Genomic DNA, 24,821 nt, shown 5'->3' on the forward strand with positions numbered 1-24,821 from the left:
AAAAACTACAGATGAAGCATTTAAATATCATATTACTAAGACATATTATTATAAGATATAGAGTCAACTAATATGCATTTCATATGCATTTTATGTAAGAAGTCTGCTATTACAGCTATAGGCTTCAGAGCTTATTGATTTACATTACAATTCGAATTTTATCTTATGCTTTTTGGCCGCATAAATATCAGCGACTGCACCAAATTGCAATTGTTTTGCTCAGGTTTTTGAAGGTGTTTTTCCACCTTGAGTATGAGCTCCATATTCTCCTATATCAGTCATAAAAGACTGACAGAACATATATAATACTGTTTTTTATATTTATAATTTCATTTAAAAAATGACCTTTTCTGACTCATTTCATACATTGGCTTTACATGATATAAGTAATGTTGATTAAAGTTAATACTTGGTTAAAAGCGTCTGCTAAATGACTAAATGTAAAATGTAAAGATCTTGCTCATTTAAGATCTCAGAAAGAGGAGAGGCACCTTCAAAGAGGGAGAGATATGTTCTTTACAGTGAAACAGCTATTTGTATGGGCGGGCCTGCTCCCTTCTGGGTAGCCTAACCTTAATGGGCCACCCTCATCACAGGGCTCGGGACAGCTTTCAAGGTTGTCCCCGCACCCAAACTATCATCCCCCTCCCTAGCACAGCCCATGTCTGCAGAGGAAAAGTTTCAGGGAAAGACTAGTAGAGTTGGTGAGATCATTGGTGCCTTTCAGCATGAGCAGTACGTATGAGCTAACCTGGGTGTGGGACTCCTTTGACCTTTTGGCTCAGGCTGGCCGCTGCACGCAGACTGCAAGCACAGCAGGAGGGTGGTGCTGGTAGCCAGACTGGTGTCTCCAGGGCTCCAGCACAGGGAAAAGAGGCCCTAACCACAGCAGGTGGTCAGCAACATGCCAGATCGTCCGTGCTGGAGCTGTCATTGCATTGTCTTTCAGAGTCCTGTCATGACTTGCCTGATGTTTGTTCCCTAATCGGACCGAGATGAAGGCAGACGGAGAGTGAAACATGTTTAACCCGTGGTGGGCTACAGGTCAAGGATGTGCTGGGGTTTGCATTGATCAGGTCAGGAGGTAATTGTGTGCTCAGACGGAGAAAGCTACAATGATTAACCTCGGGAAAAGAAAGCAGTATTCTGAGGAAGGGATAGCGCTGAGCTGTCAACAGAAATGTATCACAGTAGCGAGAGCTTATCCCAAAGTACCACAGCTATACTGTAAAACAAGCATCATTTTAAAAGCATGTTTTTTTTTAAATAATTGAATCTAAATTTAATAATAATAATAATAATTGTAATAACTTTTTTTGCAAGGTTTACCATATAAACAGAATCCCGTAGCATTAATAACATACTTAAGTCACATCTGTAACCATTTTTTTTAGTTAAAAAGTTTATTTACTTAAACTTTATTGTTTAACTTTATAATGATTAAATAAAAATGATGACCAGTTTGCATCACTGATCTATCCAAATCGTGAAACTGATGCCAAATACAAGTTTGTCTTTATTAATAGTATCATTCTCAACAGTTCATGCCGCTTTTTACTAAATTCAGCTCAATGTATTTTACACAGTTATTAACTCTAGGCAAAAGGCAAGTGCAAACTTTTTAGATTCACATGTGAATAGTCTTCTCGCATTAAAAAAAAAAAAAAAAAAAACTATTTATTTAGCACACAACAAAGAGGCAAACCGGTCTCTTATTATAATAACATCCTTTATGAAAATTAACCATGGGTTTGTTATAGTAAAAGTGTATTTTACTACAAATACCATCGCTAAACTTTGATTCGTGTATCAAAGCCATGTTTAATTTGTGGCTACCATGGTTTAACTAATCATGGCTTTTTGGTTTTATTTTGGTAGGCTATTTGCAGTAAAATTGTGGTTAATTAATCTGAAGAAGAAGGAAAGACATGTGTACTACACTTTTACTATAATGAAACATGGTTAATTCTCGTGATGTACAAATGTGCCTGTACTAATTAGAACATCATTTCCAGCAAACTAGTCGTTTTATGTTGTTGTGTACTACTAAAAGCCAGCCCATGCGCGCGCGCCCCACCCACGAGCTACAGCGGGCTATTTAAAGCGTGAGACCATCAATGTACCATTATACATCATGCTGCATTTATCTCTGGATTGGATTATTAAACACAGTCAGTGTATTTAAAACCAACTCAACTCCGTGATATAATCAAACGAAGTAGCAAGACTTCCGGTCAGCTCAGGACCTCTTCTTTATTATCAGGACTTATCAGGTTTATTATTTATTAAATATGATTCCAGTGCAGCTGATCTCAGCTTTGATAGTGGCGTGTGGTTGCAGCGCGCTCGCGGACGCAATGCAAGCAAACTTCAGTCTGGATAATGACATTCAGTCCAGCTTCCTCCAGCGGCGGCTGAAGAGCCAGGAGCGCAGGGAGATCCAGCGGGAGATCCTCTCCATCCTCGGGCTGCCGCACCGGCCCCGTCCGGTCCTGCAGGAGAGGCACACCGCGGCTCCCATGTTCATGCTTGATCTGTATAATAACGCCATCCTGGAGGACTCTTACAAACCTGCGTACACCACCCCGGGACCCCCGATGGTGACCCAGCAGGACAGTCGCCTTCTCAGTGATGCCGACATGGTGATGAGCTTTGTCAATCTGGGTGAGCACTTTATGATATACAATCTTAACAAAAATAATAATAATTTAAAAAAAGCTAAGGATTGCTAATGGGATTTCTTGATTTGGTACCAAACATGATTCCTAGAGTCAAATGTTAAATCAGTTTTCAGATTCTACTTTAATCAGTTTATCAAAGAGGATCTTATCTGTTTCTAGGTGGATTCCATTTAATCATAAATCATTTTGGCTGTATTCTTGAGAACTATGACTCTTTTTTTTCTTCTTGTATTTTTTTTTACTCTGTCTTGATTTTTATAGTTGTTAAAAAATACTCCTGAGATTTTTATGATAAAATGGTCCTAGCAGACATTTAGGATTATTTTGTTCTTAATTACATTTTTATTTTTGTTCTTATTTACTTTTTTATATTCTAAATTATATTTAGGTATGAATGAGATTATGTATGTTCTTAATCATAGTTTGTATCTAATATTTTAGCTCAATGTGTTTAGAAAATGTATCCCCGAATTTAGTTGCAGCTAATATATATATTTATATAAATGAATTCATTTTTATTTCGCAGCTGTCCATCAGTCATTTCATACACACATAATGTGTTTTGCAGTAGTATTTATTTTGCCAACTGTGATTTATTCTAATCATTATTATTATTATATAGTTTTATAAACTGACTTGTTCAACACAGTTAAATATAACGGCATCAAGCACCTATCCAGTTTCCACAGAATCCCCTCAAAGCTCTAGAACATGGGGTTTAGTGGGGCTTTGTTTCGCATGACTAGGATTTAGGGAGGCATTTTTGAAGAGCGCTGAGGGCAGTAGACATGGAGGGTCACATACATCATCCAAACACTCTTGCTTTTAAGACTAGCCCTTCTAGTGTGTGTTCAGTGTGTGTGTGTGGTCAAAAGAGATGCTGAATATTTGAATGACGTGGCATTGATTTTAGGCTGAGGTGTGGATGTCAATGCAGATGTGTGAAACTAATGATGTAAATGTTTTTGTTAGTGTGTGTATTTATTAAGTTCAGAAGGGCATGATCTGGTCAGTGACTTCCTTGGGCATTTCTTTAACCCAGTTCCTGTCTTTATATTGTCTTCAATATTCCAATGCACTGTAATTCACCAGACAGCTTCGATACCTTCCAGCACTAATGACAGATGCAGCTTATGCTCTGTTTAGAAGTGGAAATGCATGTTTTGGGTGACCTCTTGGGAAGTATTTATCATCTATCTATCTGTAATTAACCAGTCAGAACACCCTGTCAAGGAATCACCTTAACAAACTTCTATACAAAGGCATGCATCCCTTCAAACCTCAAATATCTCTTCAAACCACTAAAGGTTTATTTAACCTTCACATTTCAAACTGTTCATGTATCAAACTACACAATGTTTATATAACCTTCAAACTGTTTTAAAACATCCAGGCAAGGCTTTCTTAGGCCAACAATCCAAATCGGTTTTGACAAAGTTTTTCCTTTTCTTATTATGGTGTAAAAAAGGCCTGTATGACCTTCAGGTTTTTACTTTCAACTTCTGTCTTTACTTTTCAACTCTTAAACAATGCTTTGTCGTCAATGTTTGCTACTTTTCTAGTTTTCAGCTGCAAAGAGGTTGTGGTTTCCAGCAACCTGGCTGTGACCTTAAAACCCAACTTCCTGTTTTTCCATGTTTATCTGAGTTTGACATTGATGCTCCTACTAAGAAAACTGTAAAACTCCAACTCAATCTTTCTTATCGGAATCATTTACAAGGCCTGGCCATGAAGATTTTAAATTAAAAGAGCTGAATGAAGTTTTTGAGACGGAGCATGAGGCCTATATAAGATACAAGTCAACCAAGATTGCCATAACTAAACATAAACAAACAGTGATGGCTTATGTGAATTGTTAATCCAAATTCCAGTGAACTCTAAACTCATTGTAGAAGCATGCACAACAAGCAGCGTACAAATCCACCTGTTTATGTTCATAAGCTGAATTTAAAGAAAGTAAGCAGATCTACTATCAGATTTCTAGCCTCGGCACCAAAAGCCGATTAGACCTCCAATTATTTTTTCAGCTCTGCTCAGAAAACACACTTTTCTTTGTCTGATGTTTAACATTGAGCCTGGAATTTAGACAATAGAGCATTCCTGTTATTGTCTTTCTAAAGTCTATTTTTGCAAACACATTTTTTTATGATCTTTGAATGACCATTTATGTGCTTTTTAAACCAAATGTTGATATACACAATAAAACACAACCAACAGATTAATTGCCGTAAAAAAAATCTTTAATTGATTGATGGATCATATCCCACAGCGGAAAAGGCTTACGCTCGCATCTGTGAGTGTAATGACTGTTTTTACTCAACAGAGATTATAACAATTAAAACTTTTTGTTCTGCCAAGTGCATTGGCCCTCATTCCAGGCCTCTGATCAAGGGCTAAGTGTTAAAACACAGCACATGGCGCGGCATGCATATCTGATCTTTGCATCATATGGCCTTTCACATAAACACACCAGACCTTACAAGCAATTATTGCCTTCATAAAATACCCATGTTTTCCTTTCCACTGTTTAATTGCGGTCAAACAAATGACTCGTTATTTTGAGTATGTGCATGCCTCAGAGTTCTTCCTCTCCGAGTGCTTCCCCCAATAATCCTGCTCTCGCAAGACAGTGAGTAGTTGGAAAAGACTCGGATGCATTGCTGTTCCCTAGCACTTGATGTCATGAACTTACAGACAGGATGCAAATAAAATTAAGAAGAATCATCTTAACAGATTCCCTGCATACCTGCAGGAGGTCACTTGAAAAGCTTGGAATGGGTGGAAGGGTGGAACTCGTGGGATGACAGATTGGTTGTAAAAGCTGCTCGAAACCTCCAGGAAATGTTTATGCCACCATCAGGCTGGAAATTCTGATGCTCGGTTCAGCTGGGTTTGGGCTGGGTCGATACAACATAGGGGTTAAGTCAGTGTTGACCGAGACTTCATTATCATTTTTTCCTCTGCACTCATTGAGATACTTTTTTAAAGTCTTTCTTGGTGTTTATGGACGTGGATTGACACAGATTGAGATGCCAAAAAAGAGGAAATGAGGCCTACTCTACTAAATAGGCTAGCTTTGAAAAGTCTGAACTTTCATGCTGGTTGTGCTGGAGCGGTGCTGTTCAAACTGGCTCCTTTGGCGAAGCTGCTTGAGAAGGCTGGTGGTGATCCCATCATCCACAACCCAACATATGCTGGTCTTTTCAACAGGATAGGGACAACCTTCTCCCAGATGTGGTCAACCAATCTGAAATACTTGGGACAAGCCAGATGCTACTCAAGACCTCTTCCTCATCCAGAATTAGATTGTTTTACCACAGTTAACAGGTCTCTCAGGTTAGCGTTGTGAGGAGCCACCAATATGTGCATGTGTATCCATTACGTATATGTATATGCGGGGCACCGTTGGTTTCCGGGCCAGGCCTTTAACAGAGCTTTTCTTGTGGTTGGCACATGTGTGTGATTGAAGTCAATGGTGGGTGGGTGCAGGGCCTGTGGTTTCTCCCCCAGCTTCGGTCTCCAGGGCACCCAGCGCCCAGATCAATCACCGGCTTATGGAAGCAAACATTTCTTTTTTGGACACAGTGATGTGGGTGAGGCAATCAAGCGTAAGCATTCAGTGTGACTCCACTGCGCTTCTGACAGAATGAAGTCTGGTGCAGTGACTTATGCTGTGGTGTCAATGTGTGCGCTCATTGGTTGGCAGCGGTACTGTGAAGTCAAATGAGACAAAAGAAAAGCTCGTAGTTTGCATTCAGACCAAACCAAATTTGAAAAGCTCACACATATGTGTCTCACGCACAGTTAGCCGAGGAAGGGAACGTTACATCCCAAGGCTACATATTGCACACAAGCACAGATTCATAGAAATTTCCCATTTACAATTCTAATTAAGCTTTTTAACATTTTTAAGGCAATATGTAAATCCATCAGTCACTCAAAATAGACCTCAATTACATGATAAACATATATTTAAATAATTCAATTCAGTATGCTCAAATTTTCTGTTATACAGATATATGTGATATATCTGAAGGTTCTCTTTAATAGTGAAAAATATAATTAAAAACTGTCACACTGACTGGTTTATGATATAAAACATTTTTTGAAAAAAGATACTATTAATAATGGGCAGCAAACCCATGGCTGTGAAGGAAACACCTTGAACAAAAAAATTGTTGTCAAAATGCCACAAATAATATAAAACATTTTTTAAATTGTTGAATGGTTTTATTCAAGGACGGTTACATTAATATAATATAGAAGGTTAATACATTACATTTGTCTTCCCTTTTTTGTAGTGGATCTAGAAGAAGACCTCCGTCTCTATCATCAGCACCACAGAGAGTTTCGTTTCGACCTGTCCCGCATACCGCCGGGAGAAACCGTGACCGCGGCGGAGCTCCGCATCTACAAGGACTTTGTACACGAGCGCTATGAAAACGAGACTTTCCGTGTCAGTGTGTTCCAGGTGCTCCAACAGCAGCCCAAAAGGTATGTCATTATAAATACATGCCGCTCAGTCCCTGACATCTTACAGAACATTACTTGTTCAACTGTTCATGATTCAGTCGTTCATGGTATTCCAAAATGTAATTAATTGCTTCATCTTGGAAACTGGATTTTTTTTCCGAATGACTTTGCGATTCCCATCTCTTTTCCAACTTCCTGGTCCATTGTGGAACCTAACACCCACTTTCATGGTCCAAACAATTCCCTGTTCTACTCTTAAATAGGTCAGATTATGCAAGTAAAGTAAGTTTTTTTTTCACATTGACTTTGGATGTGCATCTGTTTGCCCTTGGCATTTAATGGTTTGGTGATTTATTTTGTAAGTCAAGGATACAATTTTTCAGATATGTAAAAGCTAATTCATGACTTTGGTATGTTCTAGTTGGTCGGGTTTTTTAAAAGAATAGTATGCAAAGGCCTGCAGGCATAATAAAAAAACAAAGTGAAATGTCTGAAATGAAACATATGCCACCACCCACACTTTTTATCCTAAATGTAGGAGTGATGGACTCACACACACACACACACACACACACACACATATGCACTGATTTGTCTGCCCAACGGTACATGTCTAGTGCCAGGGCTCCCACAGAATTCCTCAATCTGATTTACGGTGTGGCTGCTAACAAGCAGTGAGAGCAGCCGCCATTACAGAGCCATTACTGTCAGTTATTGAGACGCAGAGTCCTCAGTGGAAGGGAGGTTCTCTACCCCAGACATCTGGAGAAACACCCCATTCCTCCACCCGAAATGATTTCCCCTTCATTCCCTCATCCTTGATCGCACCTCCTTGGAAAGTTTCTGATTGTGTCCGTAAAGCGGAGAACCTGGAGAAGTCCTCCAGGTGAGACGTGCTCAGACAGTCTCTCTTGAGGTCTCCATTGCTTGTTCTAAATTACACGCACACTAAAGCATTATCCTCCCCCGACACACACATTCCCTGTGAAGACCACCCATTGTGAATCATCCTTCCTGCACCTCTCCTATTGTCATGCAGAGACGGTTTGCCCCGTCGATGTGCTCAGACAGCAAGGCGACTAGACAGGAGGAACATTGTTGGCCTCAAGGTCTGAAATCTTACCTGTAAGTCAAACCATTGTTCTGGAGAGCCATCCAGGAGCCCTGTTTTCATCACCGGAGGACAATCTGATCTCTGAAACATCACATTTAATAAGAGCGAACTTTGACGCTGTCTTGGGAACATGTTGTTGCCTGCGCAGCATCAGTTGTTTTTGACTTCATGGCACACGACCTCAAGTTCTTATCTCATGGACTAGAGCTTATTTTGTCATATCTGTATCTGAGAAGGACAACACGTCCTGGCATGTCATGGCATTTCTGCATCTCATTTCTGCAGTTTGTAAACTTGTCCACAGAGAACAATGATGCTGAAAGTAGCTCAAATTTGACTAAATAATGTGAACAAGATGTCTTCAAACAACTGAAGTGAAAGTCTCTCTGAGGGTTATTTACTGTGGTGTGGTATAAAATGTATCCCACCATTACTATCTATTTGAAACGTAGACTTAGACCAGTAATCCCAGAACATTCTAGCATTGTGTTTTGGGGTTTAGCATGGGTAAAGAGCACTGATGTAAAACCTAGGTGCTTTTTAATGTTTCAGTGATCATATCCACTTTTTGCATTTTTAGTAAAGCTATTGACCCATGTATGACCTCTTTGTAGGGAGCTGTACCTGCTGGACTCGCGAGTGGTATGGGCAGCAGAAGAGGGATGGCTGGTATTTGACCTCACGGTCACCGCTAACCACTGGGTTATAAACTCAGGTCAGAACTTGGGACTGCAGCTCTCTCTGGAAACCGCATACGGTGAGCATCTTCAAATATGAAACTATCTTTATAACACAACATGCCGAACTAGCATCCTAAACTGTCAAATAGCCATTTGGGATAGGGGATAGATATGTCTGTCATCATTTACTCACCCTCATGTCGTTCCAAACATTTCTTTAATCGTTGAAAGACAAAAGTAGATATTCACATCAGAAACATCAAGGGGCCTCCAGGGATTTTCTGGACACCCAAACAGTTGGCAAATAAATCAAATTATTGGAATGACATGATATTGAGAATTTCAGAACTTTATGTATTCTAACGATTGGACAGAAATCATGCAACTCTCTGTCGCCCTCTGCAGGTGAACGAATGAACCCAAGGAGAGCAGGTCTGGTGGGAAGCACTGGACCTCGGAATAAGCAACCATTTATGGTGGCGTTTTTGAAAGCATCAGGAATCCATCTCCGTAGTGTTCGCTCAGCATCAGGAAACAAACAGAGGGGTCACCAGCGCTCTAAAAACCCCAAACCCGGTGTTGCGCCCAGCCAGGTCTCTTTGAAGACAGCTGAGGCCGCAGGTGACTCTCTTTTCCTATCTTTGACTTAGCTCATTGATGTTAATTCATTTTCAAGCTTTTTAATTTCTACCAGAAATATATAGCGTCATACGTAAAAAAAACATATTTAATAAACAGTTTATTAAAGTGTTATTAACAAAAGTGCTACATTTTTTATTCTTCCTATGCAGAGGGTTCCAGTGTAGACCCCAAACAGGGCTGCAAGAAGCACGAACTCTATGTCAGCTTTAGAGATCTGGGATGGCAGGTACTGTGATCAGCTTCCTGTTTTAGACTCCTCCATCATTGCGTGACTTTATCTCCTTAAACTTTCTCATCTTTTCTTGTGTTTCCAGGACTGGATCATTGCTCCAGAGGGTTATGCTGCATACTACTGTGAGGGGGAATGTGTGTTCCCCTTGAACTCTTATATGAATGCCACAAACCATGCTATTGTACAGACACTGGTGAGTCCCACAATCATTTTCTGTGTTAAAGGAATAGTTTGGTCATATCAGGCTCACCTGATTGTGTTCCTTATATAATGATATTTAAGTGTTTTGTCCGTTCAAGTCAATGAGATCCAAAACAGAACCACATTAATTGTTCCCTCTTAACTAAAATCTATTGATTGATCAAGAGCACAAATCAAATATGACAACATGTCAATAACATCAAGCGGTATATAATTGCATATAATTTGCAGCGTTGTCTGAGGAGTTTGATGGTCATTAGATTAATTGGACCATTCAATATTTTAGATACTCATGTTACAATTATGTTACAATAACAATGTTCTTTGCTTGTCCTAGGTCCATTTCATAAACCCAGAAACAGTCCCAAAGCCCTGCTGTGCTCCTACTCAGTTACATGGGATCTCCGTTTTGTACTTTGATGACAGTTCCAATGTAATACTGAAAAAGTACCGAAACATGGTCGTCAGAGCCTGCGGATGCCACTAATTACTACGCATGCCTTGGAAAAAAAATAAGGGATGCAAATACTTTTCAAGAGCCCAAAGAGGAAAGAGACTCATTACTGGAGCAAAACTGGACTCCTTTGTTGAAGGAGTGTACATCCAAAGCATACATTTTCATTTAAAACTCAAAACTCCTGGAACTGTATGAGGTTGGCCACAGCTGAGTCAATGTGTGGAGTTTTGGCTTTCATTTCTGCACAGAGAGCCAAGTTTGGAATATCAAAGAGGACATACAGAGAGAACGAACTGGCCTTTGGGATTTAACCAGATTGATCAGGAAACATTGCTTTATGGAGACTTCTTTACAAAACACACTTGTATCATGGCATGCATTCACTAAAGTAATTCCTGGAAAATTCCTGCCATGACTTATCTTGAACTTAACAGAAAGTGTGAGACCACTAGTTTCTATTGTGAATTTCCTTATTTAATTTAATTTTTTTTTTTATCTGTTAACAACTAAGCATAACAATGTGAGTTAAAATGAATGGTAATGGGACTTTTTTTTTTTTTTTAGCATCTTTTGTGCTTCAATGGAAGAATTCAGAATCTTAAATATCTCTTTTCTTCATTCTGGTTATTCAAAATTCTGGTTATTTCCAGGTTTAAATTAGACGATGAATCACATAATTTCCATGTGGTTGCAAACTGTAGACCCACTGTATTTTGCACGAGATGTGAGATAGAAATGCAAATGAGGGGTGTCCGTTACAGTGAGACAAAGCATTAGTTTTAATGTCATTCTTTCAGGACACTCAACAAACCATTACACAGATGTTCAGCACTCAATTAAACAGTACTGCGGAAATATGCAACTCAGTTTTGCCTTGGAATCACTTTGGTTTCGTCACATACATGAAAGAACACGTGTTTTCTCTCAGCAGTTCTCAGTTATTCAGTTCATAAAAAGCCATGTGCCTTTATCTGACCTATGAAGGGTTTCAGAAGAGTCAAAATCAGTGTTTACAGCGCAACTGGTAATTTATTTTCTGTGACTTTACTCTCTTTTGGTGTCATTTAATAATAGCTGTGTTATTACCATGGCATCTTGTTTTAGCTAATCAAAGGAGGGTTTAGTGCTATGCTAAGCTAATAGGCTAAGCTGTTACCTTGCTAACTAAAGGTCACTAAGAAAAAACAGAAAAGGAATGCTTAAATTTGACCATTAATCAACAAGTGTCATAAAAATACATGAACAATTATTTTTATAATTAAGACTAAATATAGCAAGGATTTAAGTATTTTTAATCAGACAACTAATAAGAGTAAACATAAACAATTGGATGGAGTCCACTAGTCAGCCTATAAATTTCAGATCTTGCACAAGACCAAATTATCCTAAAAGAGGGAACATGTTGAAACACAAAAACACACCCTATGGCAACATATTGATTAATTATGTGTTCAAATGTTCACACAGAGGATTTATGTACAAATATGCGTGTACACACACCATTAGTGAATGAACCCTTTGTTGTGAGGAGTGTGAATGTGTGTGGGTCATCTCAAGGGTCAGTGATGCAGTATGTGTCCACCTGCAGTAAAAGAGTCATCATTTAGCCCGTCCTCGCCTGTGAAGAGCGGCCAGGCCAGCAGGTGGGCGGTATCAGGAGAGAGCATTTGGTTATGATCTGAACATTAGGAATAAATCTAAATGATAAAATGAAATGAATAAAACTGTCTAAAGAGGAGCAGGTGCGTTCGATTTTGGCAGACGGAAATGTGACTCGTGCAGCTGCTCCCAATAACATCGATACAATACAACATTGTAGCTGTGCGTTAAAGAGTCGCTGGTGGAAAAGATGGCCTTCAAAACCAGATGGTTGGAGAACTGAAAAACGTTAACAGTTTGTTTCTCTATGTCATGAAGAATTTGTATTTATTTTTTTAATTGTAAAAACTGTAAAACCAAAAATCTCAAAGTGACCCTTTCTCATTAAAAAAACAATGCTAATGCTAATATTCTATCAAATTATGTTTTGCATTGTTTTATTGGAGGGTTTCTACTTGGACCTGATCATTTTAATGATTAACTCGCTAGGTATTAAGTATTACATAGATACCTTGTGCAGAAATTGGATATAAAACAGTATGCATTATGCTAATATTTTAAACAGTAGCATGCTATGCTATTGTTACATGCCCTCATTATATTGCATGTTTGTTTCAGCAAGTGGGTTCTGTTTATCTCGTGAAGTTGTATACATCTGGGAGGTCTTGTTGCAACAAAGCAGCTGTCATTATGGTGAATGGGAATGATGGCAGCTTTATTCATCAGATCTATGGGTTGCATACTATACATGCTATAATGCAGAAAATAAAAGTAGCTTGGGAGCATATATTCTAAACTTAGCCTATGATTTGCAGGTGGTATTTGTATAACAACGTGTTTTTCAAATGTATAATACTGGTAATGCATTTCTAAAATAATTTATTCAATGATAAAATAATTTATAACAATTTATATTCCCATCATAGAAAGCTTATTATTGGACAACAACAAAAAATATACAGTCTTGTGCAGGAAATGATGTCATAAATATTATTTGCATATGCTAAGTTTATTTGGTCAGCTTTTGGAAGTACACAGGTATAAAGATTTCCACCAATTTAACAGAAGTCCACGAAGTCCAGTGTCAAAAAGTTATCAGATATCAATATCAGATATTGTATAGGGTTTTTAACATGTTCTTGATACCAGTGTATGTGCATACAGGGAATTATAGACCATAAAAACAAAACATAACAACTGTAATATCCAATTTTGTTGTTGTTAGGTGTTGTAAGAATGTTTTAAGGAGTCTGATGGGTATTTTGTGACAAAATAATCTACTGTTCAAAAGTTTTGGGGTCTGTAAGATATTAGTTAATACATTTTTAATCTTATGCTCGCCTATGCTGCACTGATTTGATAAAATAGTGTAAATGTTGTTATATTATATTGTATTGTTTTTTTATTATAATATTTTTTCAAAACTGAATTCCTGTTATATCAAAAATAAATTTTCAGCAGCCATTACACCAGTCTACATGTACTGTCACATGATACTTAATAAATAACTATAATTTGCTGATATGGTACTCAATAAATATTTCTTATTACTATCAATGCTGAAATACATTGTGCTACTTAGTATTGTATGGAAAATATGATATGTCTTTGCTGGATTCTTTGATGAATAGAAAGTGTCAAAGAAACACACATATTTTACATAAGAATTATGTGTACTGCCACTTTTGACCAATTAAATATATAAAATATTGTCTTTATATTAAGTTTATATTATAAAAAAATAAAATAAACTCACTGACCCTAAACTTTTGAACGATAGTGTAGTTGAACTGGCAATATTGCAGTTACTATTTACACAGTTATATTTCCAAAAGATGGTATTTGCAATGTACAAAGACTTCTGTTCTATAAAAAAGTAAAAAAATAAAATAAAATACAATATATGACTTAGCCTTTAGCCGCTTAGTTCAGGAGCTGTGAAGTGTCTCTTTCTTGATTGTTTTTTCTTCTGCATTGTGGAGTTGTTTTCGGCATGACACTTTGGGAACGCTTGATCTCCACCAACTTCATCTAGGCTCTGATTGGCAGGCTGAGATGAAGAGGTGGGCATATGCGTCAGTGCCAGGCACACGTCACCCACCTTTAGTCGGCGGCATTGTAGTCTGCAGGTTTGACTTGTATGTTGAGGGTTACAGGAGGACCAGCCATAACCGCAAACAAAGAAGGGCAGCCCTTCACTCACCTCCAGTGACAACTGAAGAAAAAATTTAAATATTTTAAAGACATACTTCTCCAAAAATTGATAAGTGTGTTATAATTTATTCCTTAAGTCTATCCCTGTTTCTGTTGCATCAGCAGCCAATGAACTTGTTGCTCAACATTTAAACACTTGGCCAGTGTTTGGTTAGTAGTTTGCAACATGCTTCAAAAACCCTCCACCTTCCCTAGCTTCACCTGTAAAGATCTGTTAAGGGTCATTTTGTTTTTGTTAATAGTAATTTAATTTATGCTTCAGCTGGCCGCCTTCAGTTCCACCAAAATGCCTTCTGCAAAGCGACGGAGAACCCAAAGGGCAGAAGAGGAGGATTTAGACCATGAGCTAGTGTCTATTTGTTTGTATTTTTCTGGTACCTCTCTCCAGACCAGCAGGGGGAGCTCTTCTCTTGTTTGTTTCTCACTTTTCCCACTTTGATTTTTTTTTCAGGCTCATTTTTTCAGCATGAGATTTATTGTTCAAATTGAGCAACTTGTGATGTTGCACTGAATATTGTTTTACAAATATTAATTATTGAATGTATGTAATAAAGAACCTAGAAGTGGGTTGTTTTTCATATCATGATTCTCTGACTTTGTGGTATTTTCTTTTTCTTTTTCTTTTTTTTTTTTTTTGCATCAGCAGCAAATAAGCTTTGAATCTTCATCATTCAAAAACTCGGCCAGTTTTTGCCTAGTATTTTGCAACATTCCTCAGAAACCCTTCATCTTCCCCAGTTCCACCTGAATAGATCAGCTACAAGGTAATTTAATGTACGTAATATGTGCCATGGAAGTATTTCTTAAAAGCTCACAGTAGTAGCATGTCTGTGGATGTATTGGCAGTCACAAGTGTTAGTACTTGCTCTGCCGCAGCAGAAGCAGCAGACCATATCTATTCTGCCAAGACCAAACGCATTAACATTGACAGGTATATTATCATATTAATCTTTCTGAGAGTTGTCATGACAGAACTGTGTTCAAAACACAAAAATAGCCTAGGCAGGACATAGTTTCTTTTGTGTTTTACAGACAGTATGAATAGTAAGATTAATGATTCTTTTAAAATCCGATGTGCAGCAAATCAGGAGTATTTTTTTCCTTACCTGTGAGTGGTCATGCTCAATCTCCACACGTAAACATGAGAGCGTTGGGGTCTGTGAGGGAGTCATCTTCAACACAGTGAAACGCTTCAGTGTCAGCTCAGGATGTAACTGAGCACACCGCTCCAAATCCTCCATCTTTAAATCCTCCACCCGCTTCAGCCGGCCGCCCTCGAGTTCCACCAAAGTGCCTTCTGCAAAGCGACGGAGCACCCAAAGGGCAGAAGAGGAGGATGTAGTCTGTGAGCTAGTGTTTGTTTGGTGATTGTGTTTTTCTGCTTCTTCTTCTCTCCAGACCAGCAGGGGGAGCTCCTCTCTTGTTTGTTTTTCACTTTCCCGCTGTGATTTTTCAGGCACAGCATGAGTAGAGTCGTACAAAGTGAGCGGCTGGTGATGTTTGTACTCAATACTGTGCTTAAAATATTCTTTATTAGAATCTGTATGTAATAAAGAACCTAGCAGTGGGTTGTTTTTCACACAATGTCTCTCACGATCTGTTTTAGAGCAGATTCTATAACTTTGTGGTTCGTGGTACCAATGTGAATATCTCTGTCTCTCTTTTTGCATGTACATTTTGACTTCCTCATTTGGAATATCTCTTCTTGGAGCATCCCTTACAACCCCTCTATAAAAATATGAAGCTGACAATGGGTCAATTTGTGGATTATGCAGCTTTCTGAAACCTTTGACAAGTCCATGTCCTACTTCTGGAGGTAAATAACTCCAGTATGGAGTGCCCCTTCCAATACTGTGCAGCGTGTGTGGGTCGCTGACAAGTAATTTCGATGAAGGTGGTAGATATCTACTGCTAGTAGAGTTCAGACTCGGCGAAGGATGGCTCTGATTTGCTCCTATAACACATGAGAGGTTTGGGCTTGTGACAGAGCCTAAATCATACCTGTAAGTATACAGGTTAAATCCATCTGTGACAACATCAGGCGTGGATTCACGTATTTGTCTAGATCTTCTGTATAATAAATCCTGATTCCAAAAGGGTGAAGGGGTTTTAAAAATGGGTTCGGATGGCTGTTCATTTGGTACAGAATCCCATTTTTCTAAGACCCCGGAGGAACTTGTATTTTTTGCCATGAGCACAACAAAGATCATGCAATATCACATTAGACATAAATGCTGTGCTGTCCTCTTCTTTCTCGGGTTAAAACAACTTTTTTAGTAGTTGTGGGGAAATGTCAATTGCATTGCATTTTTTATGGTGGAAATTTGCTTATGGGAAAGAATGAGATCATTTGAGATGTTATCAGGAAATGCTGTGAAGATATTTTGAGTGCATAAGCACTTTCTGAAAGATTAAAGTTCAGCTGTGTAAGGTGCTAATACTTGTTTAAATGATTTTGATGAGGAGAATGATTTAGGACTCAAAGGAGACGTGTGGCTTCTTATTGACTGGGGTAGCTACTATTGGTCGGTCTCTGAAAAAGAAAAGAAAAAAGTGTAACTTAGATGATGTTAGATATAATTGTAGATCTCATTGTAGCAAAACCCACCTTTAAGCAGCAGTTATGCTGTATTTAAGTCAAACTGCAAAATAAAGAAAGAAAGAATGAAGGAACATTTTAAGTTTAAGGATACAGTATATTATAATGTATAATGCTTACTAAAACTTCTCTTTCCAAGTTAAATATATATTACACTCCCGTTTCATTTTTTTCTTCCATTGTACACTGTTGATGCACATTCATTTAACATTCAAATAACTAGCTCCTCACCACTTTTGATTGTGGAATAAATAAATATTGCGGGGCATTATGCATGCAAATATTATATTTCTACAATAGTACAATGCTTCATACACGCCGGTAGGTGTCAGTATAAAGTCTAAGACCACTGTTGTATCAGCCAATGAAACCAGTAGTCTCTCAACAATCTATGCAGCATCAGGTCACCAAAGAGTGGACTCTTCAGAGGACAGTAAAGGTGCAGGTGCCATAAACAGGGCCACATCCCCTCTTGTTTCATAATCAAAAAGTTTCCAAGGTCCTGTATGTCAAAGACGGGCTAACTAAAACTGATCCCTCTTATTTTTTATTGCTTCCCTTCGAACACCTGACTCCATTCTAGTATATAGCGGCATCTTGTCACAATTCAAAATACCGGGTAAAATCAAGCCTCATCCTAAATTTTCTCTCACTGAATATCCTGTTTCACTCAGAAATGAAACAAAATTTGAATATTGTTTTTAATAACTTAAAGATTATTACTGTCAACGTAGTGTAATTTTGATTTGAAATCAGCTGATTAATGTATGGCACTTTCTTATTTCTTAATATTTCCTTTAACTGCTAATATAAGAATTTTTTTTTTTTTCAAGTGTAACCCTGCAGAAATGTGCTCTATACTTTCCAAGTGTCTCTTCGCTAACCATTTGATAGCTTAATGGTCCACTAATAACAGCATTCAGCTGCAGACGACCTGCCTCTCTCCAGCTTTTAGTCTATAAACTTCAGTCTGCCCCCGAGTCAGGGCGTTTCTATGGCAACACATTTTCCATAATAACAGTGCATGTTTGACTGCCACGAGGGTCAAGATTAAAATAACTATGGCCAGTAGGAGAGGTTACAAATACGTTTTGGAATGAAATGAATTAAGAACAACTCAATCTTTGTTAAATCTCATTTCGGAATGGGACGCACCTGGTCCATTATGACATTTCTTTTGATTTTCACCCCAAATGCAGTGTTAGATTTATGAATGTTTCAAATTCCCACGCTGTCAGAAAGACATTATGCTTATTACACAGTATCAGCTGAAGTATGAACTGTGGAAAGAGGTATTTACCTATTCAAAAGCCTCAGCTGTTTATTCAAATGAAATGATGTCATCCTGTATTTATAGCTCTCAATCTACACATACATTTTCAGGTAATGCTATACAGAACATTAACACTATTTGCCTAAGTGATAGGCAAATACAAGAATTGCTCATTTCTGTGGGACAGAAGATAGATTTTTTTATGCAAAAAGTGAATATTTGTCATGGAATGTCATAGTGCTAACAAATTAATTTGACAACACATCAAATTGCAACCCCATTGCAACCCATCTAAAGCATAATAAAACTATCCATGGTCAAACAGTTCAAGAGGAATTACAAAATATCTAAAAAATCACAAATTCTAAATATATAACACACAACAGCAATATATCGTGTATATTGTTAAAGAGTAGGCTCTGCCTGTGGTAATATTGTACTGCTCTCTCTAAAGCTAAACATAAGCTGTGCAATAATTATGAAAGCAAAAGTGTTATGAAATGAAACATTTTAAATAGTAGTTTCATAACAACATAACTTGTGCTCAATTACATTTACATTACTGCAAATGAAAAAAAAAAGAAAAAAAAAACTAATAAACAAAATTCTAAAAGTGCCAATTTTTGACTAAATGAAAGGAAGTGTCAAATATAGAGAAGTGCCACGGCACACAGCACATCAATAATAAAGAAAGACCTTACCTTCAGTTACCCTTTGCATTACATAACATAAAGGTCTGTGCTGTTGAAATGCTGTGCTTCCAGTTGTGATGCTGACTTGCATGTAAACTCTTATTTTCATTCCTCCTACTCTCTCTCAGTTTCTCCCACTCTCCTCTCAACTCTGTCTGACGGCTGATGCTCTCTCTTTGTCTCTCTGTCTCTCTGTCTCTCTCTCTCTCTCTCTCTCTCTCACACACACACACACACACACACACACACACACACACACACAGTGTTGCTCTTTATAATATACTTTGTAGATGTATGTGGCTACAGAGCTAATTATTTACACAAATGTACAGAAATGTAAATTGCTATGTTGTTAAGGCTTTCTGAGTTTCATGATCTGAGCATATGTTCCTGTGCATTTAAGGTGTTTATGTGGTTGTTAGCACATTGCTAAGCAGTTGTTAGTGTGGCAGTCTTCAGGGAATTGTGTGTTAAAAAGTACAGACTTTGGTTCCTGCTGGTACTGAAATGTAAAAAGATATGTCTGTGATTGGCTACAATTAATTCATTCACGCGCTTCGCCAAACACTTAAACAGATACAAATGGGAACATATGAAAGCTGTGTCTACCAGCGGATCTGTCAGCCGAATCCTAAAATATCTGCTTAGAGACAGATCATCTGATAAGACACAGCTTTCAAACGTTCCCGTGTGTATCTGTGAAGCGATGATCATTGTAGCCAATCAAAGACATATCTGTTATATAGGCATATAGCATGTGAAAACAATGGACAATCAGAGGTGTTCAAGAATACGCTGAGCAGCGCTCAAGATGCTTGTAGGAAATGCTGGTATCATCACATTTTTTCAAATTTCAATACTGACTGATCCTGAAGTTGACAACGCTTGCTATGCAGTTTCTGGGGTAGAATCCAGGGTGTTGTTAAGGTATTCTGAAGTTTTAATACATAGTACATATGTTAAACAATTGCTAGGATTTTGGGGTGGTATCTGTGTTGGATGGTTGCCAGGGTATTCCTATGCAGTTGCTAGGGTCTTCTGGGCTGTTGTTGTGGCATTGCTATGCATTTAATAAGGTGTTTTTTAGCATGTTGCAAACTTGCAATGCCGTTGCTGGGATATATGCAAAGGTGCTGGTTGTTAATTGTGTTTGAGTTTGTATATGGTTGCTAGGGTGCTCTTGGTCATCGGCAGGATGTTCATGTGCAGTTGTTAAGGTGTTTGTGTGGTTGTTCACACATTGCTAAGCAGTTGCTAGAGCATTCTGGTTGGCTGTCAGGGCTTTGTAATGCAGTTGCTAAAGTGTTGTAGATTGTTGCAATGCAGTTGCTAGGGTAGAAGCCATGGTTTTGTCATCAAGAACAAATAAGACGTTCTGAGGTTATGTTAATGACTTTCTCAACTGTTGCTAGGATTTCTGGGATATATCTATAGTGTTCTGAGTGGTTGGGTCTAATGTTACTATGGTAACACATTGATAAATAATTGGTGGGGGGTTGCCAGGGCATTGCTATGTAGTTGCTAGGGTGTTCTGGGTGGTTGTTAGAGCTTTTCTGCATGATTGTTCAAGCTTTTTGTCTTGTGCAAGAATGTTGCTATGCATTTAATAAGGTATTGCGAGTGTTAATTGATTGCAATGCAGTTGCTAGGGTAGAAACTAGTGTGTTGTCATAAGGTTGCTAAGGAGTTAACAGTAATGCCTTTTTAATCAGTTGTTTGTTAGCATTTCTTCATGATCTAGGGGGTTCTGAGTTGCTAGAGCACTGCGGGTGGTTGTCAGGGCAGTGCTTGGTTGCTAAGGTTCTCTTAGTTTTCTGTGTTTAATAAGGTGTTAGTGCATGTTAGTCATTGATATGCAGTTGCTAAGGTGTTCTGAATGGTTGTTAGGACTTTGCTATGTGGTTGTTAAGGTTGTCTCTTGCAAGAGTTTTGCTACACATTTAATAAAGTGTTGTAAATGTTTGTTAGTATGTTGCTATGCAGTTGCTAGGGTGTTCTGGGTAGATAACGTGATAGAGATGTGATAAAGTCTTCTAATTGGTTTTTAGCTCATTGCAGTGCTGTTGCTAGTGCAGACCAAATTGCTGTTGTATGGTCTCTAAGGTATTCTGCATTAATAATGTTAAAACATTTCTAAAGCTGATATATCTATGATGTATCTGTGGTGTTCTGGACTGTTAAAATGATGCTAAAGTGTTAATGCTGGTAAAATGTTGTTATTAGGGCAGATGCCAGAGTCTTGTTACATGGTTTTTAAGTTGTTCTTAGTGGTTAGCAGAGCTTTGCATTGCGGTTGCTAGGGTTTTTTGTCTTTTGTGTTGCTAGTTGCCATGGTGTTGCTATGCAGTTGATAAGTGTTCTGACTACTTTTTTGCATGTTGTATTGCAGCTGCAATGAAAGATGTCAAAGTGTTGTTATATGGTCGCTAAGGTATTCTTAGCATTTTGCTCAGTGGTTGCTAGGGTTAAGTGTCTCAGTGCAAAGGTGTTTCTATGCAGCTGATAGTTTTGTGAGTGCTTGTCGTTACATTCATATGAAGTTTATGGGGGTTTCCAGGATGTTGCTGTGTGGTTCTGAATGTGTACTTTGCAGTTGTTGGTATGGGGCTATGCAGTTATTAAGAACTTTTGGAAATGGGGTAACAAAATATGCTGGGTGGTTGTTAGGGTGTTCTGAGTTATTGTTTTGTTAGGGTGTTATGTGTGGTTGTAAGGGGGTGATTGTTAGGGTGTTCTGAGTGGTTGTTTTGTTAGGGTTGATCGTTAGGGTGGTTGTAAGGGTGTTCTGATTGTTTTTTTTTAGGGTGATTGTTAGGGTGTTCTGGGTGGTTGTTTTGTTAGGGTGGTTGTAAGGGTGTTCTGTGTGGTTTTGTTAGGGTTGTTGTAAGGGTGTTCTGTGTGGTTGTTATGTTAGGATGATCATTAGGGTGTTTAGGGTGGTTGTTCTGTTAGGGTGATTGTTAGGGTGTTCTGGGTGGTTGTAAGAGTGATCTGAGTGGTTGTTTTGTTAGGGTGATCGTTAGGGATGTTTCTGGGTGGTTGTAAGAGTGTTCCGAGTGGTTGTTTTGTTAGGGTGATAATTAGGGTGTTCTGGGTGGTTGTTTTGTTAGGGTGATCGTTAGGATGTTCTGAGTGGTTGTTTTGTTAGGGTGTTCTGGGTGGTTGTTATGTTAGGGTGATCGTTAGGGTTTTCTGGGTGTTTGTAAGGGTGTTCCGAGTGGTTGTTTTTTAAGGGTGATTGTTAGGGTGTTCTGGGTGGTTGTAAGGGTGTTCAGAGTGGTGGTTTTGTTAGGGTGGTTGTAAGGGTGTTCTGAGTGGTTGTTTTGTTAGGATGATCATTAGGGTGTTCAGGGTGGTTGTTCTGTTAGTGTGATCATTAGGGTATTCTGGGTGGTTGTTTTGTTAGGGTGATTTATTTATAATGTTTTGAGTGGTTGTTTTGTTAGGGTGTTCTGGGTGGTTGTAAGGGTGTTCTGAGTTGCTGTTATGTTAGGGTGATTGTTAGGGTATTCTGGTTGGTTGTAAGGGTGTTCTGAGTTGCTGTTATGTTAGAGTGATTGTTAGGGTGTTCTGGGCAATTATTATGTTAGGCTGGTTGTTATGGCATTCTGAGTGGTTGATAGGGTGGTTGTTAGGTTGTACTGGGTGGTTGTTGTTTGTTACTTGGATGATATGGGGTAACAAGGTGGTTTTTAGGGTGTTCAGGTTGGTTGCTAGGGTGTTCTGAGTGGTTTACTGGACCATTCAACAATTTCCAGGAAACACATGTACTAGTAAAATGTTTTAATAAAGTAATAAATAAATAAATACAGTAAATTAGTAAGTGTCCACCAAATACGTAAAGCTATTGGTGCATAAATGATATATTTCATATCTAATAACATTAATGGGCATCAATTACATTAAAAAAGTGTTGTCCATATAATTGTACATCAGAAAATGTTTACATTTATGCACAACAGATCTTATGAAAGTACTCCTTTTAACTGATGGAACTTCACATTATCTTATCTTTCCTAACTGGGTCACATTTTACATTGTTTTTCACCCACCAAATTTGGACCCAAACAACAGTCAGTCGTGTTAATATTATCAGGGTAACCCGTCTGCACTTTTGCATTATTCTGCTTGCACTTGAAACGTTAGTGACATGCTGAGGCCACAAACACTGAAGTGAAGCCCACACACAGTCGCAAGGATTCTCTGTCTGAGTCATATGAGAGCTCTATGATACCGCACAGCCCTCCGAACACACACATTGCATGCATGTCAGTCTGGATTGTAAAGATAGATGTCTGTGTGTGACATTTAGAAAGAACTAATGCTGATACAATCATGTTTTCCACACATCCCACACACTCTTACAGCTGTGGTAAACTAGTCTTCAGACGCATCAGAAGCTCAGCTGCACTTTTGAGGCTGTGTATCTTCTGGGGACATTTGAAGAGCAGTTTCAGTACTAAACCGGAGAGAAACATTAACCTCAATTCTGATCCTCTCAGACTCACATGTACAATATTGTCACCAGTGGTTAGCGAATGTTTAGACAAAACAGTGTAAAACTGAATTGTTTTTGTGTTTTGGTTTGAATTTCGCTATTTCCTAAATGTGTATCTATTAGATGCTGCAGTTGTTACTTGAGTGATGCCACTGAATGTTTCAGCCATATTTTAGACATAAAGTTTGAATGTGGGTCTTCAGACAACACTTATACAAAGAGCAATTTTTAACTGTTAATGTACTACAATTAACAAGTGGCTCAATATTAAGTGTTGCATTTCACATCTAAAGTGTAAATATTTGTATAAAAGACAGCCTTCAAAATAAATAAATAAATACACACCATGATCTGACTGGTTTTGGTTAGTTGCCACTAGATGGCGCTTTGCATGTAATCTTAAAACTAGTGCACTGAAAAATCCCCTAAACCTAAAAAAAAAGTAAAATCTCTGTTGCGCTTACAAATCATGATCATATGCACTGTAGCTGAAAGTAGTCCAAATGCAATTTTCTGCTTTATACACACACACTCTCTCTCTCTCTCACACACACACACACACACTCTCTCTCTCTCTCTCTCTCTCTCACACACACACACACACACACACACACATATATAACGGTAACCTTTTTTGCAGTTTCTGTCACTGATGGAGTTTTGGTTCCTTGCCACAGTTGCCTTTGGCTTGTTTAGTTGTGAAAACAATTTCTGGCAATGTTGCTGACTTGATTGCACAGACACTATTTAAGGAGAACTGAACTGAGCTGGATGATTACAACACTGAATAAACAATGAACTAACTTTAACTGAAAAATGTTTTGACACAATCTGTATTACATAAAGCGCTATAAAATCAAAGGTGACTTGACTTGAATTATAAACCCTTTGTTTAATTTGCAGCTCTCCACACTCTCAAAGAAATGCATTACATTCTCCACAAGGGTACATATTCCATAACATATATAACAGCATTGAAACTGACATGTATATGTTATATATTGACTGCTATTTGTCTACTACCTAATGTCAAGAATTACAACACACACACACACACGCACGCGCACACACACACACACACACACACACACACATTCTCATAAACTCATAAACTCAAATAAAATCTCATAAACTTGAGAGTGGCCAGAGTGTTTCTGAGTTTGTTTTTCATAAAAGCTTTTCTTTTCTTTTTTTTTTAAATCAGGTTAACAATATTATCTATTCCCTAACCAGAAACCCTTTGCAAATCATTAGATTTAAATATAAACATTAAACAAGTTTATAGTTCATTTAAAAAGAGTAAGTGTTTAGTGGACATCACCTGATGTTACAGAAACATGGTTCTCCTTTCATGGAATGACATGTAAGAAAGAGCCAGAGCTGGCTTTAGTTTTCTTAGCACCTCCTCTGTGGTTACATAACCCCTCCCTCCTTTCTCTGTCTGATCCCATCTATAAATTCTACTG

At 38.2% G+C, this 24,821-nt stretch overlaps 2 protein-coding genes across 3 annotated transcripts; one reads left to right on the forward strand and one right to left on the reverse strand.

The window, feature by feature from the left end:
• The first annotated feature begins 1,706 nt into the window (after positions 1–1,706).
• Positions 1,707–11,346, forward strand: bmp7a (bone morphogenetic protein 7a). Its single transcript, XM_026242441.1, has 7 exons — positions 1,707–2,664; positions 6,983–7,175; positions 8,883–9,025; positions 9,354–9,569; positions 9,740–9,816; positions 9,905–10,015; positions 10,361–11,346. The coding sequence occupies exons 1-7, from the start codon at positions 2,292–2,294 to the stop codon at positions 10,508–10,510; spliced, it is 1,263 nt and encodes a 420-aa protein (XP_026098226.1). The 5' UTR covers positions 1,707–2,291; the 3' UTR covers positions 10,511–11,346.
• LOC113069384 (uncharacterized) lies at positions 11,045–19,001 on the reverse strand. Of its 2 annotated transcripts, XM_026242439.1 has the most exons (4): positions 18,867–19,001; positions 16,902–16,935; positions 15,400–16,826; positions 11,045–14,294 (listed from the first exon to the last, which is right to left on the reverse strand). In XM_026242439.1, the coding sequence occupies exons 3-4, from the start codon at positions 16,501–16,503 to the stop codon at positions 13,995–13,997; spliced, it is 1,404 nt and encodes a 467-aa protein (XP_026098224.1). In that variant the 5' UTR covers positions 16,504–16,826; positions 16,902–16,935; positions 18,867–19,001; the 3' UTR covers positions 11,045–13,994. The 2 variants fall into 2 exon arrangements, with proteins under 2 accessions (XP_026098224.1, XP_026098225.1); XM_026242440.1 differs by lacking the exon at positions 16,902–16,935.
• Positions 19,002–24,821: the final 5,820 nt, after the last annotated feature.

This window comes from Carassius auratus, unplaced genomic scaffold, assembly GCF_003368295.1.
Source record: "Carassius auratus strain Wakin unplaced genomic scaffold, ASM336829v1 scaf_tig00001591, whole genome shotgun sequence".
Classification (NCBI taxonomy): Eukaryota; Metazoa; Chordata; class Actinopteri; order Cypriniformes; family Cyprinidae; genus Carassius; species Carassius auratus.

Excerpts from the sequence above, each read along its gene's own strand:
- bmp7a (XM_026242441.1), top strand. The coding sequence starts at position 2,292 with ATGATTCCAGTGCAGCTGATCTCAGCTTTGATAGTGGCGTGTGGTTGC. Across the intron at positions 7,176-8,882 it reads CTCCAACAGCAGCCCAAAAG|GGAGCTGTACCTGCTGGACT; the intron begins GTATGTCATTAT and ends ACCTCTTTGTAG. Across the intron at positions 9,817-9,904 it reads TTAGAGATCTGGGATGGCAG|GACTGGATCATTGCTCCAGA; the intron begins GTACTGTGATCA and ends TTGTGTTTCCAG.
- LOC113069384 (XM_026242440.1), bottom strand. The coding sequence starts at position 16,503 with ATGATCTTTGTTGTGCTCATGGCAAAAAATACAAGTTCCTCCGGGGTC. Across the intron at positions 14,295-15,399 it reads TTGAGCATGACCACTCACAG|TTGTCACTGGAGGTGAGTGA; the intron begins GTAAGGAAAAAA and ends TTTTTTCTTCAG.